The sequence below is a fragment of the Amblyomma mixtum genome, chromosome 5 (assembly GCF_055824585.1).
Source record: "Amblyomma mixtum isolate Tamu chromosome 5, ASM5582458v1, whole genome shotgun sequence".
NCBI lineage: Eukaryota > Metazoa > Arthropoda > Arachnida > Ixodida > Ixodidae > Amblyomma > Amblyomma mixtum.
The window spans coordinates 168402143-168421379 of NC_143016.1; the positions used below are offsets into that span (position 1 = coordinate 168402143).

Genomic DNA, 19237 nt, shown 5'->3' on the forward strand with positions numbered 1-19237 from the left:
GCCATAATAGTGGCATTAACAAAACACTCATTCATGCACAGACTGAGAACAGATAATATCGAAGATCTTGAAACTGTCTGGGTGTCGCTAACGATGGTAAATGAAAATTAACACTGTAAGTGCATGCTGCCGATCCCCGTCTACCTCGACCATCTTATCGGTGAACTCCATGGCTATTTCAACGTGAATTGCAAGACATCCCCCCCCCTTTATACTTTTACACGGATATTTCAATTTTATGAACACAACATGGAACACTAATCATTTACGCCTTGTGGTGTCTTTCTCAGTTCAATCCAATGAACATCCTAAGTTGTCCTCTCTCTTCACGATATCACAACTAATTCCGGAACCGAATAGATCATCGCGCGTTTATACTCTTTGTTTCATCCTGACCCCGGATGAAATATTTTATCTGACATCACATACCTGATGCGTACTAGTGATGATTTGCTAATTACTTTCTTCTCGACTCGGAACTCGTAAAACTAAAAAGCAAAAAGATAGGACGCGAATAGAAGACAGTCGGTTACTAGTAATTAACAATGAACTGTGTGTCTTCCTTTTTGCTCGGTGTGGCATCTCTTCCTTTCTTTATTTATTTCAGCATCAGACGAAACACAGAGCCTGATGCTGGGACAGAAGCTGAAGTCTCGTGCTGCCTGACGAGGCCTCTGACTCTACACAGTTCACAGCGGTACAGATACAATACGAATCTTAGAAACAAAAGAATCAAGTGTACCTCCCAGCTGTAATCACAAAAGGTAAAAAAACGCAACATTTGACACTTGTACATAAACGTATTGCATATACTGCCTCCTCCATTGTCTGTCCCAGGAACGCCACCTCACCCTTCTTAATACTCCTGGCTCTCCTACTCGAGCGGGCACTGCCTCACAACGCCCCACGACACCCGACCTCACTTTCTCTCGGGGTTCACTTTCCTTTCACTGGCAGGTGACAGCCGAAACTCTTCTAAGTGACCACTTTCTCATCCATATCACCACCTCTCTTTCCCACATCCCTCGCTGTCATCCGGTTATTCACACTGACTGGCATGCTTTTCGCACTAATCTCGCCTCCGACTCCTTTCAATCCTACGACGACTGGACGTAGCGCATCTCTGCAGCGCTCACGTCCAGTAGCCGTCGCGTTCGCTCTCGTTACCCAATCCAAGACCCAGATCCTCACCTTCTCCGTTTATGGCGTCGCCGTAAACGTCTTCAACGCTCCTTTCGCTCCCAACCACACAATGCCCAACTTTCCTCCCGGATCACTGCTCTGCGGGCCGAGATCGTCGCCCACTGCGCCTCCCTCGAGCACTCTCGTTGGAGTGCTCTTTGTGATGGCCTTGATTCTTCTTTGCACTCGCGATCCGCATGGTCTCTCTTTAAATCCCTCCTTGGCACTAAGCCTGCCCTTGCTCCCACTCTAGCTAAAGCCCTTACTCAGGGGACTCCCTACGAAGTTTTTGATCAACTCGCCTCTCTCTACCTCCCGCCCCCTCTGGCACCCTCCTACCCGGTGTACTCAGGTGGACCTAACCCCGATCTGGACCAATGCTTCACTCTCCGGGAGCTCGAATCTGCTCTGGCTGCTAATGCTACACGCTCGTCTCCCGGTGAGGATGCCATTACATACACCACACTTCGTAACCTTCCCGACTGCGCCAAAGAATTCCTCCTCCAAACCTACAATGAGGCCTGGCAGAGCGGCTGCTTGCCGAGCTCCTGGACATCCTCCCTTATTTCTATGATTCCAAAGCCGGGCAAACCTCCCTCTCTCTCTAACCTCCCCCCAATCTCCCTGACGTCGTGCGTTGGTAAGACCCTTGAGCGAATGGCTCTGACTCGCCTCTCTGATTTTCTTGAGGCACGGGAGTTCTTCCCCCATTCTCTCATTGGCTTCCGACGCCGCGTCTGTGCACAGGACATGTTTCTGATTCTCCAGCAAACGTTTCTGTCCCCTACACCCACTCAAATTTACGCACTTGTAACCGTCGATGTTCGCAAGGCCTTTGACGGTGTTTGCCACGATCACATCCTTTCTCAACTCGCCTCTTTGGATTGTGGCTCCCGCATGTACTCCTATATCCGCTCATTCCTCTCTAAACGTGTGGCTCGCTTTCGAGTAGATACCCACTTGTCTAACCCACACCACCCCACCCGTGGCACTCCTCAAGGTGCTGTTCTCTCTCCTACCCTTTTCAATCTCGCTATGGCCCCTCTCGCCTCCCAGCTAGCTGAAATTCCCGACCTGCATCATATATTTTACGCCGATGACATCACACTCTGGTGTTCATCTGGCTCTCCCGGTCACGTACAGGACACCCTGCAACGTGGCCTAGATCTCATCGACTCCTTTCTCACCACCGCTGGCCTCTCTCCTGCTCCTGAGAAATCCGAGCTTCTCCTTCTCAACCATTCCTCCTACCAGCGCTCACACAACCACTTCGTCTCTCTCCACCTTTCTGGCTCTCCCATTCCTGTCGTCACACAGTGCAAAGTTCTTGTCTTCCCTTTGCATGCGACTAAGAATGTGCAAGCCCTCCACCGCGCTGTCACCACCTGCCACTCTGTAACTCACCTCCTGCGGCGCGTGGTCACTCGACGCTCAGGTCTCCACGAGGCTCACGCGTGCCGAGTTGCCCACGCGCTGGCCCTCAACAAGGTCTTGTACTTTGCACCCTACGCTTCCTTCACTCAGACTCAACTTAACGCTCTCGAGACTGCCCTTGTGGGCCTCTACAAGGCAGCTCTCAACCTCCCTATCACTACCTCTACCACTAAGCTCTTTGCCACAGGCCTCTTCCATCCTCTTCGTTCTCTTCTCAGTCTCCATCGTGACTCGCAGCTTGCCCGGCTTTCCCTTACCCGTCAGGGTCAGTGGTTATTGACTCAAGCGGGTATCTCGCCCATTCCAATCTCCCCGTTTACCTCTCCTATTCCCACCCCCGCCCCCAATCTTCGTATCCTTCCCCTCCCGACCAACATGTCCCCCGTCCTGCACGCCGGACGTCGTCATGCGGCCGCGCAGCACCATTCCCCTCTCTTTGATACCCAGGGTGTAGCTTACACGGATGCCTCTTTCGTGGCTCCTCGAGGTTCCTGCGGCTACGCCCTGTACCATCCACACCTCCCTGCTCCTGAAACCCACACCAGCGGGCCGTATCTACACCCTCCAGACGCATTGTCCCTCGAGGTTCTCGCCATTGCGCATGCCCTCCAGTCATTTGCCCTCCTTCCCTCTCTCCAAGAGTACACAGTCTATTCAGACTCACAAGCCGCTATACACCACATACAGAAACGCACCCTGACCCCTTCTCTCCAACAGGAGGTCGAACGAGCGGTCTCCGCACTGCAGCCTTCCATCGTTTTCCTCCGCTGGGTCCCTGGGCATTCAGGGATTGACGGCAATGAGCTGGCCCATCAGCTCGCCCGCGACACACTTTTCCGGGCACCGTTGATCCCCTGGCCCAAGCCCTCGGAGGACGGTGGGAGACTCACCCTTCGCCGCACCATAAAAGAGGTCTACCTTGAGCTCCGCCTCGACAAACGCCTTTACCCTCCCCCTCATCCATCACTCACGGTGCCGGAGTCTCGCCTTCTTCGGCACATTCAGATGAATGCAGTTATCACCCCGTCCCGCCTCTTCCTCTATCGCTATCGATCGGACCCTTCCTGTCCCAACTGCCCCTGTATCTATGCGGACCTGGCCCATTGCCTCTTCTATTGCCCGGCTGCTCAGCAGTCGGGTTCCTTACCCCCACCCTCTCTATCCATCACCACCTGGCTCGACTGGCTTGGCGCTGAAGGGGAAGAAGAACAGCGGCTTCTGGTCGCCCAGGCGGTCGAAATGCTCGGCCTATAAATTTTGGTCGAATAAAAGTCTTTTACTACTACTACTACATATACTGTTGCACACACAAACAAGTCACACATAATAGGACGTTACACAAATTACATGAATAAATCTGCACAAATAGCTGCTGCACAAAATCAGACAAAAATACATAATGCACTTTTTAAATTCTCAGTGAAACTGCATAATATGGTTTGGAACGACGCAAAAATAGGATAAAAACAATTTATAGAGTCGTTTTGAGTTATACAGAGTTTTGTGTTTCTTTTGTGAGACGACAGGAAAACATGAAAAACAGTGTTCAATTATGACTGTACTTAATCTGACAACATAACAATAGCTCCCTAAGTTGGCATTTAAATGCTTTCAATTTGCATTCAATGTTTAGCTTGCCTTCAAATTTGTTTAAGATGGCAGGTATTTGATACGCCATTATTTGCCTTCCATAATTTGTTCGGATATTTGGTGTACGGTGTTTTCGGTGACTAAAAAGGTACTCAGCGTTTCCGAGGCAATAATTCCGTACAGTTTCCTCTGGTACATTACTTCCAGTGCTTTTAAATAATATAACTGGTCTGCCTTTAGGATGCCGTGTTTCTTGAATAGAGGAGCGGTTCTTAAGTCCTGTGCAATGCCACGATAAGATTCGAAGCAGCGCAGGATTTTCTTCTGTAAAGTAATCAGCTTAGTATAACTGTATCATGTAGTAGTGCCCCAAACCACTAAGCTGTAGGTTAGTTTGGAATAAAAAAGTAATAAATATTCTTTTTTAGCCAGAGAGATATGAGCGCAGATATTTTATAAAGACATCCAACTGTGCTGGCAAGTTCTACACTTCGGTTTCTTACGTGTACAGACCAGCTCAAGTCTTCCTGAAACCAAAGCCAGAGAAATTTTTGTGCCTGAACTTGTCTTATAAAGGTGTTCTCAAATTTCACATTAAGTTTGTGGTGTAGAGGTTCGTTGGTTATTGAAAGTTATTGAAGTTATTGAAAGTTTTCCCACAAACATTATTGCCCGCCCTATCGGGTCGGATCTGGATATCTTTTCAGCTGCGGTGGACACCTTATATGCGCATATGCAAGGGAAACTGCATATGTTTTAGAAACCAACGAGCTTAAAGGGGTCGAATGTGTGAAACTTGCAGGTAAAGCATGCAGTCTTTCGGGATAGCGTTTGAAATAGTGACCTAATCGGCGATTAAAATCACGACTCTCTTCAAGCTTCTCCGCAGCGCACAACGCCTAGTGGGGGGCGCATGATGACGTCATCGAAGGTATCGGCACATTTCCAACGCATAAACGCCTGCTTTGAAGGTAAAAAACCAACGCCACCGTAGGCAAATCCCTCCGAGCGTCGTTTTACAGCGTCCAACGAGGCAAAGCAGGGTGTGGTTGACGACAGCGGTAATTTGAAATCATCCCTTCCGTGACGTCACATTAAACTTTCCGCCCTCTTTCGTTGCACTGAGAAGCGCAAAATTTACTCCTCGATTACGTCACTATTTTGAATGCTGGTGCAAAAGTACTTGGCATGCTTTGCCTACAGCCTATATGGTTTTGAATCCTTGATTATCACGAAAATCTCAAAAGGTGATGCATTTGCCCTTTAAGGAAGAATTATATACCAGTAAGCACCATCCAGTCTAACTCGAATGCGCCATGGTACAATGCCCATATCAACAGACTATTCAACAACAACAACAACAAAAAAAGACTGCCGCTCCACCAGGCTTTAATCTGCCTGCTCTAGCTAAGCTACTTACAAAGTTGCCTTCAAAACTTAAGTATCGGCCGTAAAACAAAACCCAAAGAGAACTTCCTCTTTAGCACATTACAGGGCATGGTAGCAAGGCTAAAAAAATTCTCGCATGTCATAACGCACCAACCAGCAGCTCAATCGCGGTGGTAAACTGATGGCATTATTCAGTTAACATTAATATTTTTTTGCAGTATTAGGCGAAACCCTCGCTGATATCTAGAAGAGTGCGGTGAGGGGCTTGTTGGTATGACATTATGAGCACAAAAAGTAACTGCGCAAAAGGACGGGACAAGAGAAAGAGAACCACACGGGACAAACGCGGGACACGGGACAAACGGGACAAACACGTTTGTCCCGTGTGGTTCTCTTTCTCTTGCCCCGTCCTTTTGCGCAGTTACTTTTTGTCCTCGCTGATAACTTTTCATTTTCCAACCGCACTACAAAAAAAAAAAAAGTAAGCTCAGCACGATAGTGCACCTCCTCATGAGCAGTTAGCTCCCTCTTATGGTACAAGCTACCGGGCATGCAAGCCACAGTGGCTGGCATGTGCAAGCAACTTCGAGCTGGTGCGCAAGTTGTTCGTGCGTTATAACACCACCCTTCCCTCTAGCGTAAACAATGAGAGACTGTTCAGTGTATCTGCCGGTCTCGTCACAAGCAAACTTAGGAAAACTTGCGACAACTTTGAAAACCAACTCCTACTGACAATTAACGTGTAACGAGATGTCAAGCGATTAAGCCGCAGTAGTTTATTGTAGTATGAGTAAATATCTGTGTAACTGCAAAAAAAGTTCGAAGGCAAATAACGTAGCAGCAATCGATTACTTTTCGGTAGTTATTCCGTTACTTTTCTAGGGTTGTAATCGACCCCTGTAATCAGTTACATTTCACGTCAAGTAATTGCAATCGGTTGCTTATTTTCTATAACGTACTCAAGATTAGCGTTAAAGAAAAACGCCTTAATTTCTCTCCATTCAGAACTCTGAATCTGAAATGTTGAGAAATCTGAAATTCAGAAAACTGTTTCTGCGTATACTATCAGTGTTAGTTGTTTGTGGTTGTTTTTACTGGGGCTGTCATGCTCGGCGTTCTCCAGTGGGCGATTCCGCATGCGGGAATATTTTGTTCTGTGTCTTCCCTTTCCACTTGTTTACTTCCGCCCTTAATTCATTCTTACTTTAGGACTTAATGCTTTGCCCTGCCTTGTTCAGCTTTTTTTTTTTTTTTACTGGCCTGACCTCGTTATACTTCGTGAGCCCAGTTGTGAAGGTTTTATCTTCCTTTTCCTATTCTCCAGTCCTGAACCCAAACACAGACTGCGGTTATTTGGTATCGGCACGACTTTTCCGAGTTACGCCTATCCTCGAGGAAGGACGATGATTTCGCGCACACAAGGCGCGCGCACACCTGTAGTAGCAGCCTGAAGAGGTACCGGTCACCGACGTGTCCACTGAGCCATCCTGGAAACTCCCAGTCGAAGTCGATGCCGCTCAGGTGGAACCGGCGGACCATGCGCATCGCGGAGCGGATGAACCTGGTTACGAGAAGAAAGGAAGGAAGAGGCTGCTGCTCGTAGAACCCAAAGCCGTCATTTACAGCCGTCTTGGGACAGTTTTCAATCTTCCCCGTATTGTTGCGAACTCTCCTAGAGGCTCAGCAATAAATGAAGCAGGTTAAAGAACGGCTCAGGAGAGCAAGCGGACGGGCTAGTTGGTGAAGCGTGTTAAATAGAATTCAGAGCAAAAAAAAAACGGACAAGAGACGAAGTAAGAGACACAGAGACGTTCACGAGCGCTATGGTTCGCAAGAACGGCTGTTGGCTCGCACATCAAGGTCTGTCGTTCTTGTGAGCTGTGGTACTTACTTGAGCCTGGTCCACCTGTAGGCAACAACGTGTGAAAAAGCTGCGGGTCCATGGGCACCCACGGATAGCAGCACCTGCGCAGGACGCGTGTAGGAGAACGCTGCACACCGCATTTGGCGGATTACCGTCACCGCTACCGCGACGGCTACTAGCGGGCGCTGCCCGAGCAGTGATTCGAGAAGACTGTGGCGACACCCTTGTGGCGTCTAGTCCAGGTAATCTGCGCTGCAGCTGCTGCTGACGAGGGCAAGTCACACGCTGCCCATGAGTACTGGACGAGGCGTCCTTCACAGAGCGGTGACGAACCACGGCAGCGAAAAAGCTCTTAATACGCTTGCTTGAAAAATTCCAGGGGAGCAGTTAAGTCTGCTTACGTGCAGTAATGGGAAAGCATTTCTCTCGCTTCTACCGGTGACGTTACTGCGTGTTCGTTTCTTTGTGACTTTGCCGTTTCTAAGTCGTGTTTTCGCTCTAACTTCGATTCTACCACATCCGAAAACGTGGGTCCCGTTGCTAGAGCGATTATTAGGTGCAGCAAAGTATTATTATTAATCACCTGGTTGCTTGCAATTTTATCGATTAATTGGTTAATTGAATATTTAGTAATTAAGCAATTTACTACTTCGATCAAATTACTGACGAATGTGTGAAGTAATCCTGTAATTTAATTAACTGATTAATTAGTAGAAATAATTCATTGTCCTATTCATTGACTGATATGGTGGCTTAGTTGAATGCGAGGGAATTTAATTGGTTACTTAATTAATTCGTCAATTAGCTAGTTCGTAAATTTGGTTAAATTGTCAATTTATTAGTGGAGTAACAGCTTAATTCAACCAATTACTTCGACCAATTGATTATTTGGTCAGTTAATTAATCATTTCAGTGACTAAATTCTTTATTCATTGTAAATGCACATTTATTTAGTCTATTCTATTAATTACCATTATAATGGATGATTAACAGTTCGTGGGGACACGCGCTGATGACGCGCTCTGCCGACACGCTCTACCGATAACTCCTGTACACGCCACTCATGAGGCAAGGAATCCTTTCGCATTAAAATGTTCTCGCGCTGTTGCACGGACAGGTTGGGAGCCGTCCAGGACGAACTTGTATACGAGTGGCGTTCAATTACTTCCAAGCCTAACATAGCAGCAAGGACTTCGGGCAAGGAACGATTTTATTTTTCAGCTCAGAGAAATTGATATCAGCAGTGAGTAAGACGAATTTATTCTTTGTTCGGATCTGTTGCCTAAAAGAACCACCTCAGGACGGGAAACCCCACCTGCTGCTGCGCTCGTGTTATTTGAAAGGCCGCTTCGCATCGCTCACCTTCAGCTTGGTGTCCGCCAACTTGGCGATGACGTCTTCGTGATCCGGGTGCCGCGTGGCCAGGCGTCCGTCCCGTGACACGACCAGCGCACCCACCAGAACGTGCGTGCAGAGTGTGTCGTTCAGAGCATCGGGACTCAGCTGCGGCCGCGAATCCACCCAGTGCGGGGCAGCGCCATCTTCACGCGGCAGCAGGAAGTAGCAGACGCGCTTCATCTCGTAGTAACGGTGCTTTCTGTCTGCGGAAAGTCGGGTTGGCACACGTACAGAGTCATGTCATGTCGATAATCGCTTGCAGTGTCGGCCACTGACGTTTTCGGAGCAAAACGATTCGATGGTAGCACCGCACAGGAACGCGTTTATTTCGATAGCCTGCGCAACGAAATTAAATGAATGCACGTTTACTAACAAAGATTTTGATGCAAAGTAATCGACTTGCCCCTGAATACATAGTTCAAGGTTACATGACAGAAATTGGTGAGAAATTAATGAGAAATTGGGCTACTTGGTACGTATTCATGGCAAAAGTCTCTGCCGTGTTCGTCTTTTTCGCGCTTATTAACTATGAATACTTGACGGAAGCCAGTAGTCACGGAAACTATAGAGCACAGGGGACGTTTTCTTTTTTTTTTTGTGGCGTTCATTATTGGCAGATTAACAAAGTGATTATTTTTAAAGATAACTAATTAGAAAGCAGAACGAAAAATCACCACATGCTATCGGTGGGATCCGAAATTCAGAGGTCGTGGGTTCAGATCTCACCGCCGGCATGTAGTTGTTTTTGTCCTTTCTACTCAGTTATCTTTAAAAATAATCCCTCTATTATAATACCCTCCCACTGATGAACGCCACAAATAAAAAAAAACATCTCCGCATGCTCCTTGGTTTCGGTGTTTGTTGGCTTCCGTCGTGAATGTCGTACCGAGCTCCTCCTTTCGCTTCTCTCGCCCGCTCAATCGCTGACGAGGGCCTCGAATGCGGCAGTCTTGATGCCGTAAGTAGCATAAGATGGTTCTCGCACAGCTTCTGCCCTCACCGTTCGATGGCATTCCACGTCACAATTGCGGTAATACAGAACGTACTACGCCCGCCGCTAGGGACGAGGGCGAACACTCTCAAGGTTCGGCTTCACTACACATAAACGGCCCCGAAAGCAGACGATTGGATAGCCGTCGCTATAGCTCAGTTGGTAGAGCACCGGATGCGATATTAGGAGGTCGTGTGTTCGGATCCCATCGGTGACATGTGGTTGTTTTTTCTTCTTCTGTCTACTAAGTTATCTTTAAATACAATCACTTTATTCATCTCCCATTCATTAACACCACAAATTTAAAAGAAAAACCTAGGCTCCTTGGTTTCGTTGATCGTTGGCTCCTGTCATGTATGTCGTAACGAGCCCCTCTTTCCCATTCCCTTGTCTGCTCAATAGTTAAAGTTAGTAACGGACAGTCGGAGTACCTCTGAACACGTTAAAAATAATAAATTATTATTTAATGACGCCACGCCCGAACTACGAACGCTGTTGCAGTAGAGGGACTACGGTCAGTTTTTTTAAAGGGTCCTTGCAGCGGTCTGCACCGAGGTTAAGAAAAGCGAGTGTCATCGATACTCAATCAACCATCATCCTCCCACAAAAAAACACATATAAATGCTATTTAGCTTATGTAGCACCACAGATATTAGCGGTTAAAAACGATTCCGTTTCTTTTCTCTCTCAGCTAGTACACCGAAGAAGAAAACCAGAAAAAAAATGTAGGGATCACTTAAGCTCAGGCTTAAGGGTATGACGCGATAGCTTAAATGGTTTAATGTTCGTATATGCGTAATTGGTCATTCGCTGCTTTACATTCACAGATCCCTGGGAGTCCTCGTCAAACTCCTGGTGCAATGGTACAGCAGTTAAGCAACGTGCGACCGCCCTGCGAAGGCAGGTGCTGCCAATGGTGGGGCTTCTGATGGCCAGGTTGCTCTTCTCAAGCAGCCTCTCGTGACCAATCATTAATTTACCTGCCACTTGCTACGGTGGTCAATTAACTCCCAATCCGGCGGGAAGGTTGGGTTGACGCCACAAGGTCACATGACCTCAGTGGGCCCACCAAAGTTGCTGCTATTGCATTGAAAGAAAAGAATACAGGTGGACAGCCCTTTTTATTTTAGGCCATCCACCTAGCATTCAGGAGGTGCTGGGTTCGATCCCCCAGTGCTTCCGAGGACTCAGTGATTTGCTGGTGGGTACAAGATTTCTCCAGGCCTGGTGCCAGGCTTTTCCGGGGTGAATGGCTTGGGAAAATGTCTTGCATCAAGCTGACCACTCCCACCCCTCCTTAGTCGACGTTTTTCGATGCGTCGCTGCTTTTTTGGCGAGCCAATCACAGCTCCCTTCATGGCTAATGTCATGAGGGCAAATGTCGCTAGGCAGTACTCGCACTAAAGACCGGCGCCGGTGGTCGCTTCGAGGCGGGGTAATGGGAATTTTTAAATTTTTTTTTTCTAAATATCCGCTCACATTTCATAACTTGTACGCGGCATACACGCTCAAAAGCATTTACTCTACATAATGCACACATTTGATCGGCACATTTAAAAACATTTCACAGGACCTTTAACGTGCACCTAAATATCCGTACCCGGTTGTTTATCGATTCTGTCGCCATCTACATGAGTTCGCCGTGGCTGGATTAACTTGATCGAGTGCAGCAGGAGAACTATACAGCTCTGCTAGCATGGTCCCATTCTCTCAACCGTACAGTTCCCCAGGATGGATGGATGAATGAATGGAACAGAGGAGCGTCCCCTTTTGAAACGAGGTGGTGGCAGTTGCCACCATGCTCGACTTTTTTTATTGATATCGCTTTAAGCAATGCGTCAAATTTAACCGTGTTATCTATAAATTAGCAATTTCTTTAATTGTGAATTTGTAACTTACTTAAGCGCTATACTTTTGAGCCATCAATCTTCCAATTGCTTTTTGCTAGCTTCCATCGCAGATTTATTTACACGACGATTGTTATCTCTAATCTCTAGTGCTTCCGGGAGACTGACTGTGACTTAGTCAACATCCGGATGGATTCCATCACGTACGAGTATGACGTGTTCAATTGTTTCTACAGATTTACCACACACCGCGCATCTGCCATCTTCTTTGTTATATTTGTTTTGCGTATCTGCGCGTTCTAAGACACCTCGTCCTAGCTTCAAACAGTAGGGCACTGCCCCTTGAGCTATCATAGAACGATTCCTTCCTGATGGATTTGCCTTTCTCAATTTTTATATAGTCCCACAATTTGCTTCTTTTCCATTGAACGAATCCAATTCTGAACTTCTGCGGTTTTTACCTGTCACCTAAAGCTCTTTATTTCTTTTCCTGCATATTTACTGGTCAGTTTCTCAGTCATCTTCCTCCACTCAGAGTCAAAGTTAGTATTAGTATTTAAAAACCTTAGCTGCCCACCTGTTGTCGTCCAATTTCTTCGCCCGTCCTTCATTTATAATCTTTTACTATGAGCTTTTACCGGAAGTTGGTGTACTGCACCGCTGAGAGAACGGAATGACGCCAGCCGCTGAGCTACCGCAGCAGGCAGGGTGTCGCACCTTGTCGACTCCGCGCTTTCTTCGATTTAATGTAGGTAAATAGCCTAGTACCTAGCCTAGCCTAGGTGCAACGGTGCAAGCCTAGGTGCAGCCTAGGTGTAAATAGCCTAGGTGCAACGGTAGCTGAACCATTCGGGAAGCGGCTAATGTTGATGGGCCTGAGCGGTAATAAACGCACGCTGCAAAGTAATGTTCCTGCCCATTGATTTCGTCAAGCTTCCAGGTGCACCACACTAAAGGCCTTTTACAAGGAATCGGTTACAAGTTGGAACCCACGTGACCTGGATGGCAGAAACTGTCATATATTAGCAGCCATCGCTCCCACTCGCGCGACCGATGTACTCTGTTGTATTCACTGCATACGAACTCTGCCTATACTCCGGTATGGATGCACAAGATTTGCCGCGCCACCTCACCTATTTGCGTGCACGATGATGCTGGGGGTAATGTGAACCATTTCGCTTTAGCGTGTCCATGTTTTTGTGCTGAGCGTGAGACACTCCTGGAAAATCTGAGGAGACTGAACTTTCCTTTGGATGACATCTCTCTCGTCTTGTACCCTGAGGGTTCTCGAACTTAACGGCAATGAGTGCCACGATCACTATTGAAGTTTTTATGAAACACCGTCCTTATGGGTCAGTGGTAGAGAGCCAATTATTTAAACCACTGACTCTGACGAAGGAATTGCCGACAGACCACTGTAAGGCTAAACCCGCCTGTAAGTTTACACTACCGTCACCGCCCCCACTGACAGTACTGATGAAGATGAATTCCTACTGAGTTAGCCATGCCGCGTAAAGCTGGTTTAGGCAATGTTTTGTGGGCTGTAACTTGATGAGGAAGCGAACGCATGTCTTCCATGAGTCTCCAGAAGTTCCACAAAGCCGCCCAAACCCTGCTGTGAAGACGTGTACGGAACGGGCCCCCTCTCTGTAGTGAAGCGGGCGGTCTCCATGCCCTGAGTGGCGCGCATACCTTGGTGGTGCCTGTAGTCTGCCATGTTCTTCTTGTAGTGCCTGTAGAGCTGGGTGTAGGCCCGGTAGTAGGCCGCCAGGAACAGCATGGTCATCGTGCCGACCGCGTACTCCACGTTACGAATGGCCTGGGGGTTGGCTGCGATTCAGAGGGGAGATCACCACCACGTGTGCCTCACCTTGCTACTCGCTGTCTCATTTATTTGTACAATTAGTTTATGCAGGCCTTTGGCAAACCTATAAGGGACCAGTAAAAAATGAAAGAAATGTAAGATTCACCCCGTCACTCAGGAGAGCAGTCGATATAATCCAAATGAGGTAGAGAGCAGGTTCCAGTGGGTTTCAGATTTCTGAAGGCGCAGTTTGAAACTGGTCAGGTGAAGACAGGAAAGCTTTGAAAAAGTGAAAGGTGATTTAAATTGGCTTTTACTTCTGGGCACTTACAAACAATTTTCAGCTTCGGTGATACTTTATTGCAAATGGACCAATTCAAAGCCGCAATCCGCTCGTACTGTTCGCGTCTCAACAAGCCAGAGGACTTCTTAAGGAGGAGTCAATTTTAGAACAAATGCTCTAATCCAGACTTTCAAAGGATAGCAAAAATGACAGAGAATATTTGCAACCTTTGATTCATTGCGAAAGCACGGCTTTTTTTTTTTTTTTCGAAGACTGTTTTTACTGATTTTACATTCATGAATGGCTGACCTGAGGTACCGCCACGGTGGTTCAGTGTTTATGATGCTCGGCTGCTGACCCGAAAGAAATGGGTTCGATCCTGGCCGCGGCGGTCCTATTTGGATGGAGGCGAAATGCCGCAGACCTGCGTACTGTGCGATGTCCCTCATAGCCTGAGTCGGTTTGGGACGTTAAACTCAACAAAACCAAACTGAACTGAGGCACACACGTGGTGACTGATTCAATTTCTTTTTTTTTTTTAGCGGACACGAAAAGACTATTTCACTCGGGTCAGAACCTCCGAATTAGTGCTACGTAGAAGACGACTATCAACGTGCAGTGCCGCCAGACGGAGCGCTAGCACTCGGCCGGCTTTGTACACGTGAGGGACCATTTTTTCTAGGCTCTGAACATTAGGATTTGAGCGCTCTGAAATCGCCTCCTTTGTTTATGCTGACTGATGATGATGATGTCCTCAGGCTCAATGGCACATACCCATGGCGGGGAATTGGCCAGGGTGTCACTTGCGTGTGCGGCGTATTCGCCAACTGCAGCCTGTACAGCCACAAGGCTTGAAACCACGGTGAATTGATCACGGTGACTGAAGATTCAAACAACGGCTTACCTAAAAGGGATAATAAATCCTCTTAAATGGCGTTATATGCCACTAAGCATCACGATTTGCGACCTAAAAGGGAAAAAATTAAAAAAAAATGAAATAAAAAAATAAAATTACAGTACAGAGAGCGGAGTCGAACGGCCGACCTTCCAAACGCAACACGTGCCTCTAATCCACTGCGCCATAGCGGCGATGTCAAGCCGTCGTTCTGAATGAATATTTATAACCAGCTTTAATGTGGCTGCTACCTGCCGGTGGGCGGCGCTGTCATCGGTGGCTGTACCGGCTGCATTTGGCGAACACGCGCGTGTGCGTGCCTAGCGCAAGCGCTCCTTCCTCATCGGCGTCTGCATGCGTAGCACTAATCGCAAGTTTCGACCCGAGAAAAATTGACTTTTGCGTGTCCGGCAAGAAAACAAAAGACAGAAAAATGAATCTGTGATCATATGTGTGCCTCAGTGCAATTATTCATGCATGTAAAATCAATGTAAACAGTCTTTGCCAAAAAAAAAGCCCATGCTTTCATACTGAATCGAATGTTGTAAACATAAACATTCCCTGTCATTTTTTTGTTCAAATGCACAGAACGAAACATTAGAAGGATTTGAGCTATTTGGTTGGGAATCGTAAGCATTTCGTGCAGTATCATATGTAACGGCGGCTGTTTTAGTTCTGTATTTTCTTTTCTCGTTCAGATATTCGACGAAGTTGTTTCGTTTGCATGGCATGCAATGTTTCTCCTTGTATATTAGCTTTGTTACAGTTGTATAAGTACCTGCCTGTGCTGCTGCTTGTTTATGTTTGATTACGTTTAGTAAGGTTATCGAAAGTCCCCTTATAATATCCGGACTCTGGGGCCATCCCTTTATACTGATGTGTACGTATACTCATCCCTCATGCACCGAATAAATTCTTATTTGATTTGATTTCAAAAAGGATCTCAAACAGTTAAAGGGCGCAAAGTGCACGCTTGCTTTCTAAAGATGTTTAATCATGCAAAGAACCAGTATGCACCCGAAGTTGCCATGAGCAAGCTTACAGCGGGCTTCTGCAGTGAATGGTGGATGATGTTTCTTTTCATCAGCATCTCTCATCCCCGATGAAAGATAAGTGAATTCTTTTTTACAAACTCGTACACATTAATCGTCAGCTCGCGCTACTTCCTCCACTTCTGCATTCTCATGCGTCATGTGACATTTGCTTCCGAAACATCTTCACATTTTTGTAACTCGGAAGGGCCGACATTTGTGACAGTGGCAGCCCAGTTATCGTGTTTTCCTACTTTCTCTGTTATAATCATGCTGCCTTAAAGAGACTAAGAATACAAATAGAAGTGGGCCAATATCGATAATGTACTGCGTTATTCTAGTCACAAAAAGGCCACTCTGACCAAAAACGGAGCTTTTATAAGCTAGAAAGACCAAACCATTACATACAGATGTCGCCACCAGCAGTCGATCACGCAAATAAAATGCCTGCGTCGACAGCGGTTTTAAGACGCCGATCTCAGAGGCTATGCTTCACCGTCATTGACACCAAAACGGTGCCAACCCGCCCTTTTCGGTAAGGACGCCACGAGCTTGAATCGACTGGAGGAAAGATACTTTAATCACATTTTCTCGGCATTAATTACGCGTTTTGTTGCCGGTCAAACGTCGAGATAGCCAGAAAATCCAGACAATTAATTTTTGCGGAGAACAACATATGGATGGAACTGTCCGCAGTTTCCCTGTAACATTTCGTTTAAAAAGCTTTGTTTTTGAACAATGTAGCAGTTCTGACATGTCAACGGCAATTTGTAAACAAGTCATTCACACCATTTTAACAATTTCTTATGATGTCTGGTCCTGCGAGCAGCGTCACTTACGCTGGATGAAATGCTTTGTCTGCTTGTCTGCATTGTGCACACAATTTATTGGGGGACGAAAACTGTCATCTTTACGCTCAATCGTTGCCATTTTTTCTCATTGGCAGAAATCCTATGTTTCAATTGAAGAAAGCTTGCATTTGCAGACAGCAAGGTTTTATAACCGAGGTTATCGGCCGCACGAGCTAACATCGGTGTCTGAAGGTCTGGCTCAAAAGGAGAGAAGGAAAGCATGTTTGTTTCAGTGAGTGCAGATTCCTGAAAAAATGGCTAGGAAGTCGTCTACCTGTAGCTGTCTATCTATAGTTAATCATTGGAAAGTTTTGTATCTGATAAGCACAGGTTGTGACATAACCTTAGAAATGCAGAGATCATGGCCATGATGTCTCAGGTTCTCGGGCCTTTTGCTTCTATACGCTTGTAGTTGCTCCTACATGTCCTTGATGGCCACCGCGGTGGCCCACTGGTTATGGTGCTCGGCTGCTTAGCCGAAAGACACGGGTTCGATCCCGGCCGCGGCGGCTAGAATTTCTTTGGAGGAGAAATTCTAGAGGCCCGTGTACTGTGCGATCTCAGTGCACGTTAAAGAACCCCAGGTGGTCGAAATTTCCGGAGCCCTCCACTACGGCGTCTCGCATAGCCTTAGTCGCTTTGGGACCTTAAACCCCATAAACCAAACCAAACATGTCCTTGATGCGACATGCAAAGCCAAAATAGCATTTTTCGTTTCTGTGGTGGTCTTTGTGGCTGCATTGCTTGTAATGTCCGACAAGTAAGACACATCCGTGAACACGCGCTTTATGGGCCACTCATCGCCATTTCCATTCACTTCGGGGTCCTTCCTTTCGCGTAAACGACGGCGGACAGAGAAGCTGCTGCGTTGTCTGTGAAAGTAAACATTATTTGTCTAAAGAGTTTCCTTTCTTGAAGCGCTGCCGACAAGAAAAACCGAGCCGGGGTACGTTCATTACAATGTACATATATGCCAGCCAGCGTGTTTTTGCACGCGGCTATCAACTGCATAGAGTGCGTATGCTGCGCGAACAGTTCCATGCCCTCTGAAACTGTTGTAGCGAATTACCTTTGAATACATTTCAGTAATATCCTAGCAAATGTAGCGATGCAGCAGCGCACACTTGAGAAACTGGGCATTCGATTATTGCAAACAAGGATTTTCAAAAGAAGACAGGAGTTATTGTTATCTAAAGTTGTAGACAGCGTTGAAACGAGGCTAGCGGCAACTGCAGCATATGGCTGCTGATTGTTTTTTTACTTTGATCAAGAAATTTTGATCAAAACCATCCCGCATTTCCCTAAATGTTCACGGTAAAGCGTAGGAAGACCTTCCTTTCACACTCTCAACTTTGTCCGAGCGGTCCGATTTGAGATCAAAACCAACCCTCATTTGAGTAGCGAACACACAAGAGCAGATTATGAAGGAGCAACTGAGCGCAGAAAACCGCACGCCCAGAAACATCTATATGTGGGCACGCACTATACCATAGGAGCACAGTAGGGAAGTTGAGACCTGTGGCCACAAAGGACGCATTTATGCTTCAGAGAGCGGGACTTGGAAACAACTGCAAACACTCGAAACCACAAACTTGCTTGCCCGCTGCGTTAGACCCAAGGTCATTACTTACGTACCCGCGGTTGTCCATGCTCCCTAAGAACCTGCTATTGTATGCAGCTAGTCGTTAACAAACAGATAGATGCCTGTCGCCGCAGCTATGAGACCACGGTTGAGGAACACGGGTGCTTCCAATGGAAGGATTACTTCGTAACCTAGGAATCAAAAATGCAAGAATAAAAGCAGCATATCCAAGTACTCATTCCGTAGACCCTAAAAAATTCCACAGCGTAAGAAACCCCCGTCGCGCTACAGCAGGCAGTACCGGCAAATTTTTTTCTTATATCTTGGGCACAGAGTCGTAATTAACCGCATTATTAGAACTAAGTCTCCTACACATGGCAACTACGCCGCCTTTGCGGTCGTCTGATATAGATAGCCGCACCAACTTATAATCATACCACAATGTCGTAGTGAGTCCTCTCAAATGTAAAAATGAGCTAAACCGGGCAATGTCAACGGCCTGATCTAGGATGAAACTTTAATTATTTCGTCCCTTCACTCAGGCATGGACGGGCAACCCTTAAGGACGCCTGGCAAAGGCGCAAAACCTCACAGCGAAATTTGGAGCACGCTCACTCACCGGACTGGGCCAGCAGGTCCGCGGTGAAGTTTGCCACCACCTCGGCTGCCGTGGAACCCATGACTGCTGGCTGCTCCAAAACTCCGGCTCTTGCCTGACCACCAGGCTGTCACTCCGTGCCACACGCAGACGTCGCTGCAGTGCCGGTGCGTCGGTACCAGCGCTGGCCGACCACCTCTGCGATGCCCCGGCGCAGGGTCAGCATCGCCGCTTCGCAGTTGTCGCGGCCTACGCAGCCATGCAGCGTGGTCTGGCACGTCGCCGTGGTCGTCTCGGCCGAGCGCACCCGAGGCGCGTCCCCGCGTAAGCCTGTTGCCCCCGAAGCCCCGCGGAAAAAGCGGACCGGAGGAACTGGAGATGCGGAATCTTGGGGCGAGCTCAAGGTGCGACTGGCGGCGGCCGACTGTGCGGCGAGGTAAGTGGCGCACCGGGGGATGATGCTCGTGCGCTTTCGCGACTGCGCCGTCGCTCGTTTGG

At 47.4% G+C, this 19237-nt stretch overlaps 1 protein-coding gene across 1 annotated transcript in view; it reads right to left on the bottom strand.

Moving 5' to 3' along the window:
* The window catches only part of LOC149344623 (chitinase-like protein 4), a 35879-nt gene extending 16965 nt beyond the window's left edge, over positions 1 to 18914 (bottom strand). The window contains exons 1-5 of the mRNA XM_089542641.1: positions 18761 to 18914; positions 13388 to 13525; positions 8822 to 9060; positions 7487 to 7560; positions 7030 to 7156 (exon numbers count right to left, since the gene is read on the bottom strand). Coding sequence (XP_089398767.1) covers positions 7030 to 7156; positions 7487 to 7560; positions 8822 to 9060; positions 13388 to 13525; positions 18761 to 18821 — 639 coding nt within the window. The 5' untranslated portion in view covers positions 18822 to 18914. The remainder of the gene's footprint in view (positions 1 to 7029; positions 7157 to 7486; positions 7561 to 8821; positions 9061 to 13387; positions 13526 to 18760) is intronic.
* Between the last annotated feature and the right edge of the window lie 323 nt (positions 18915 to 19237).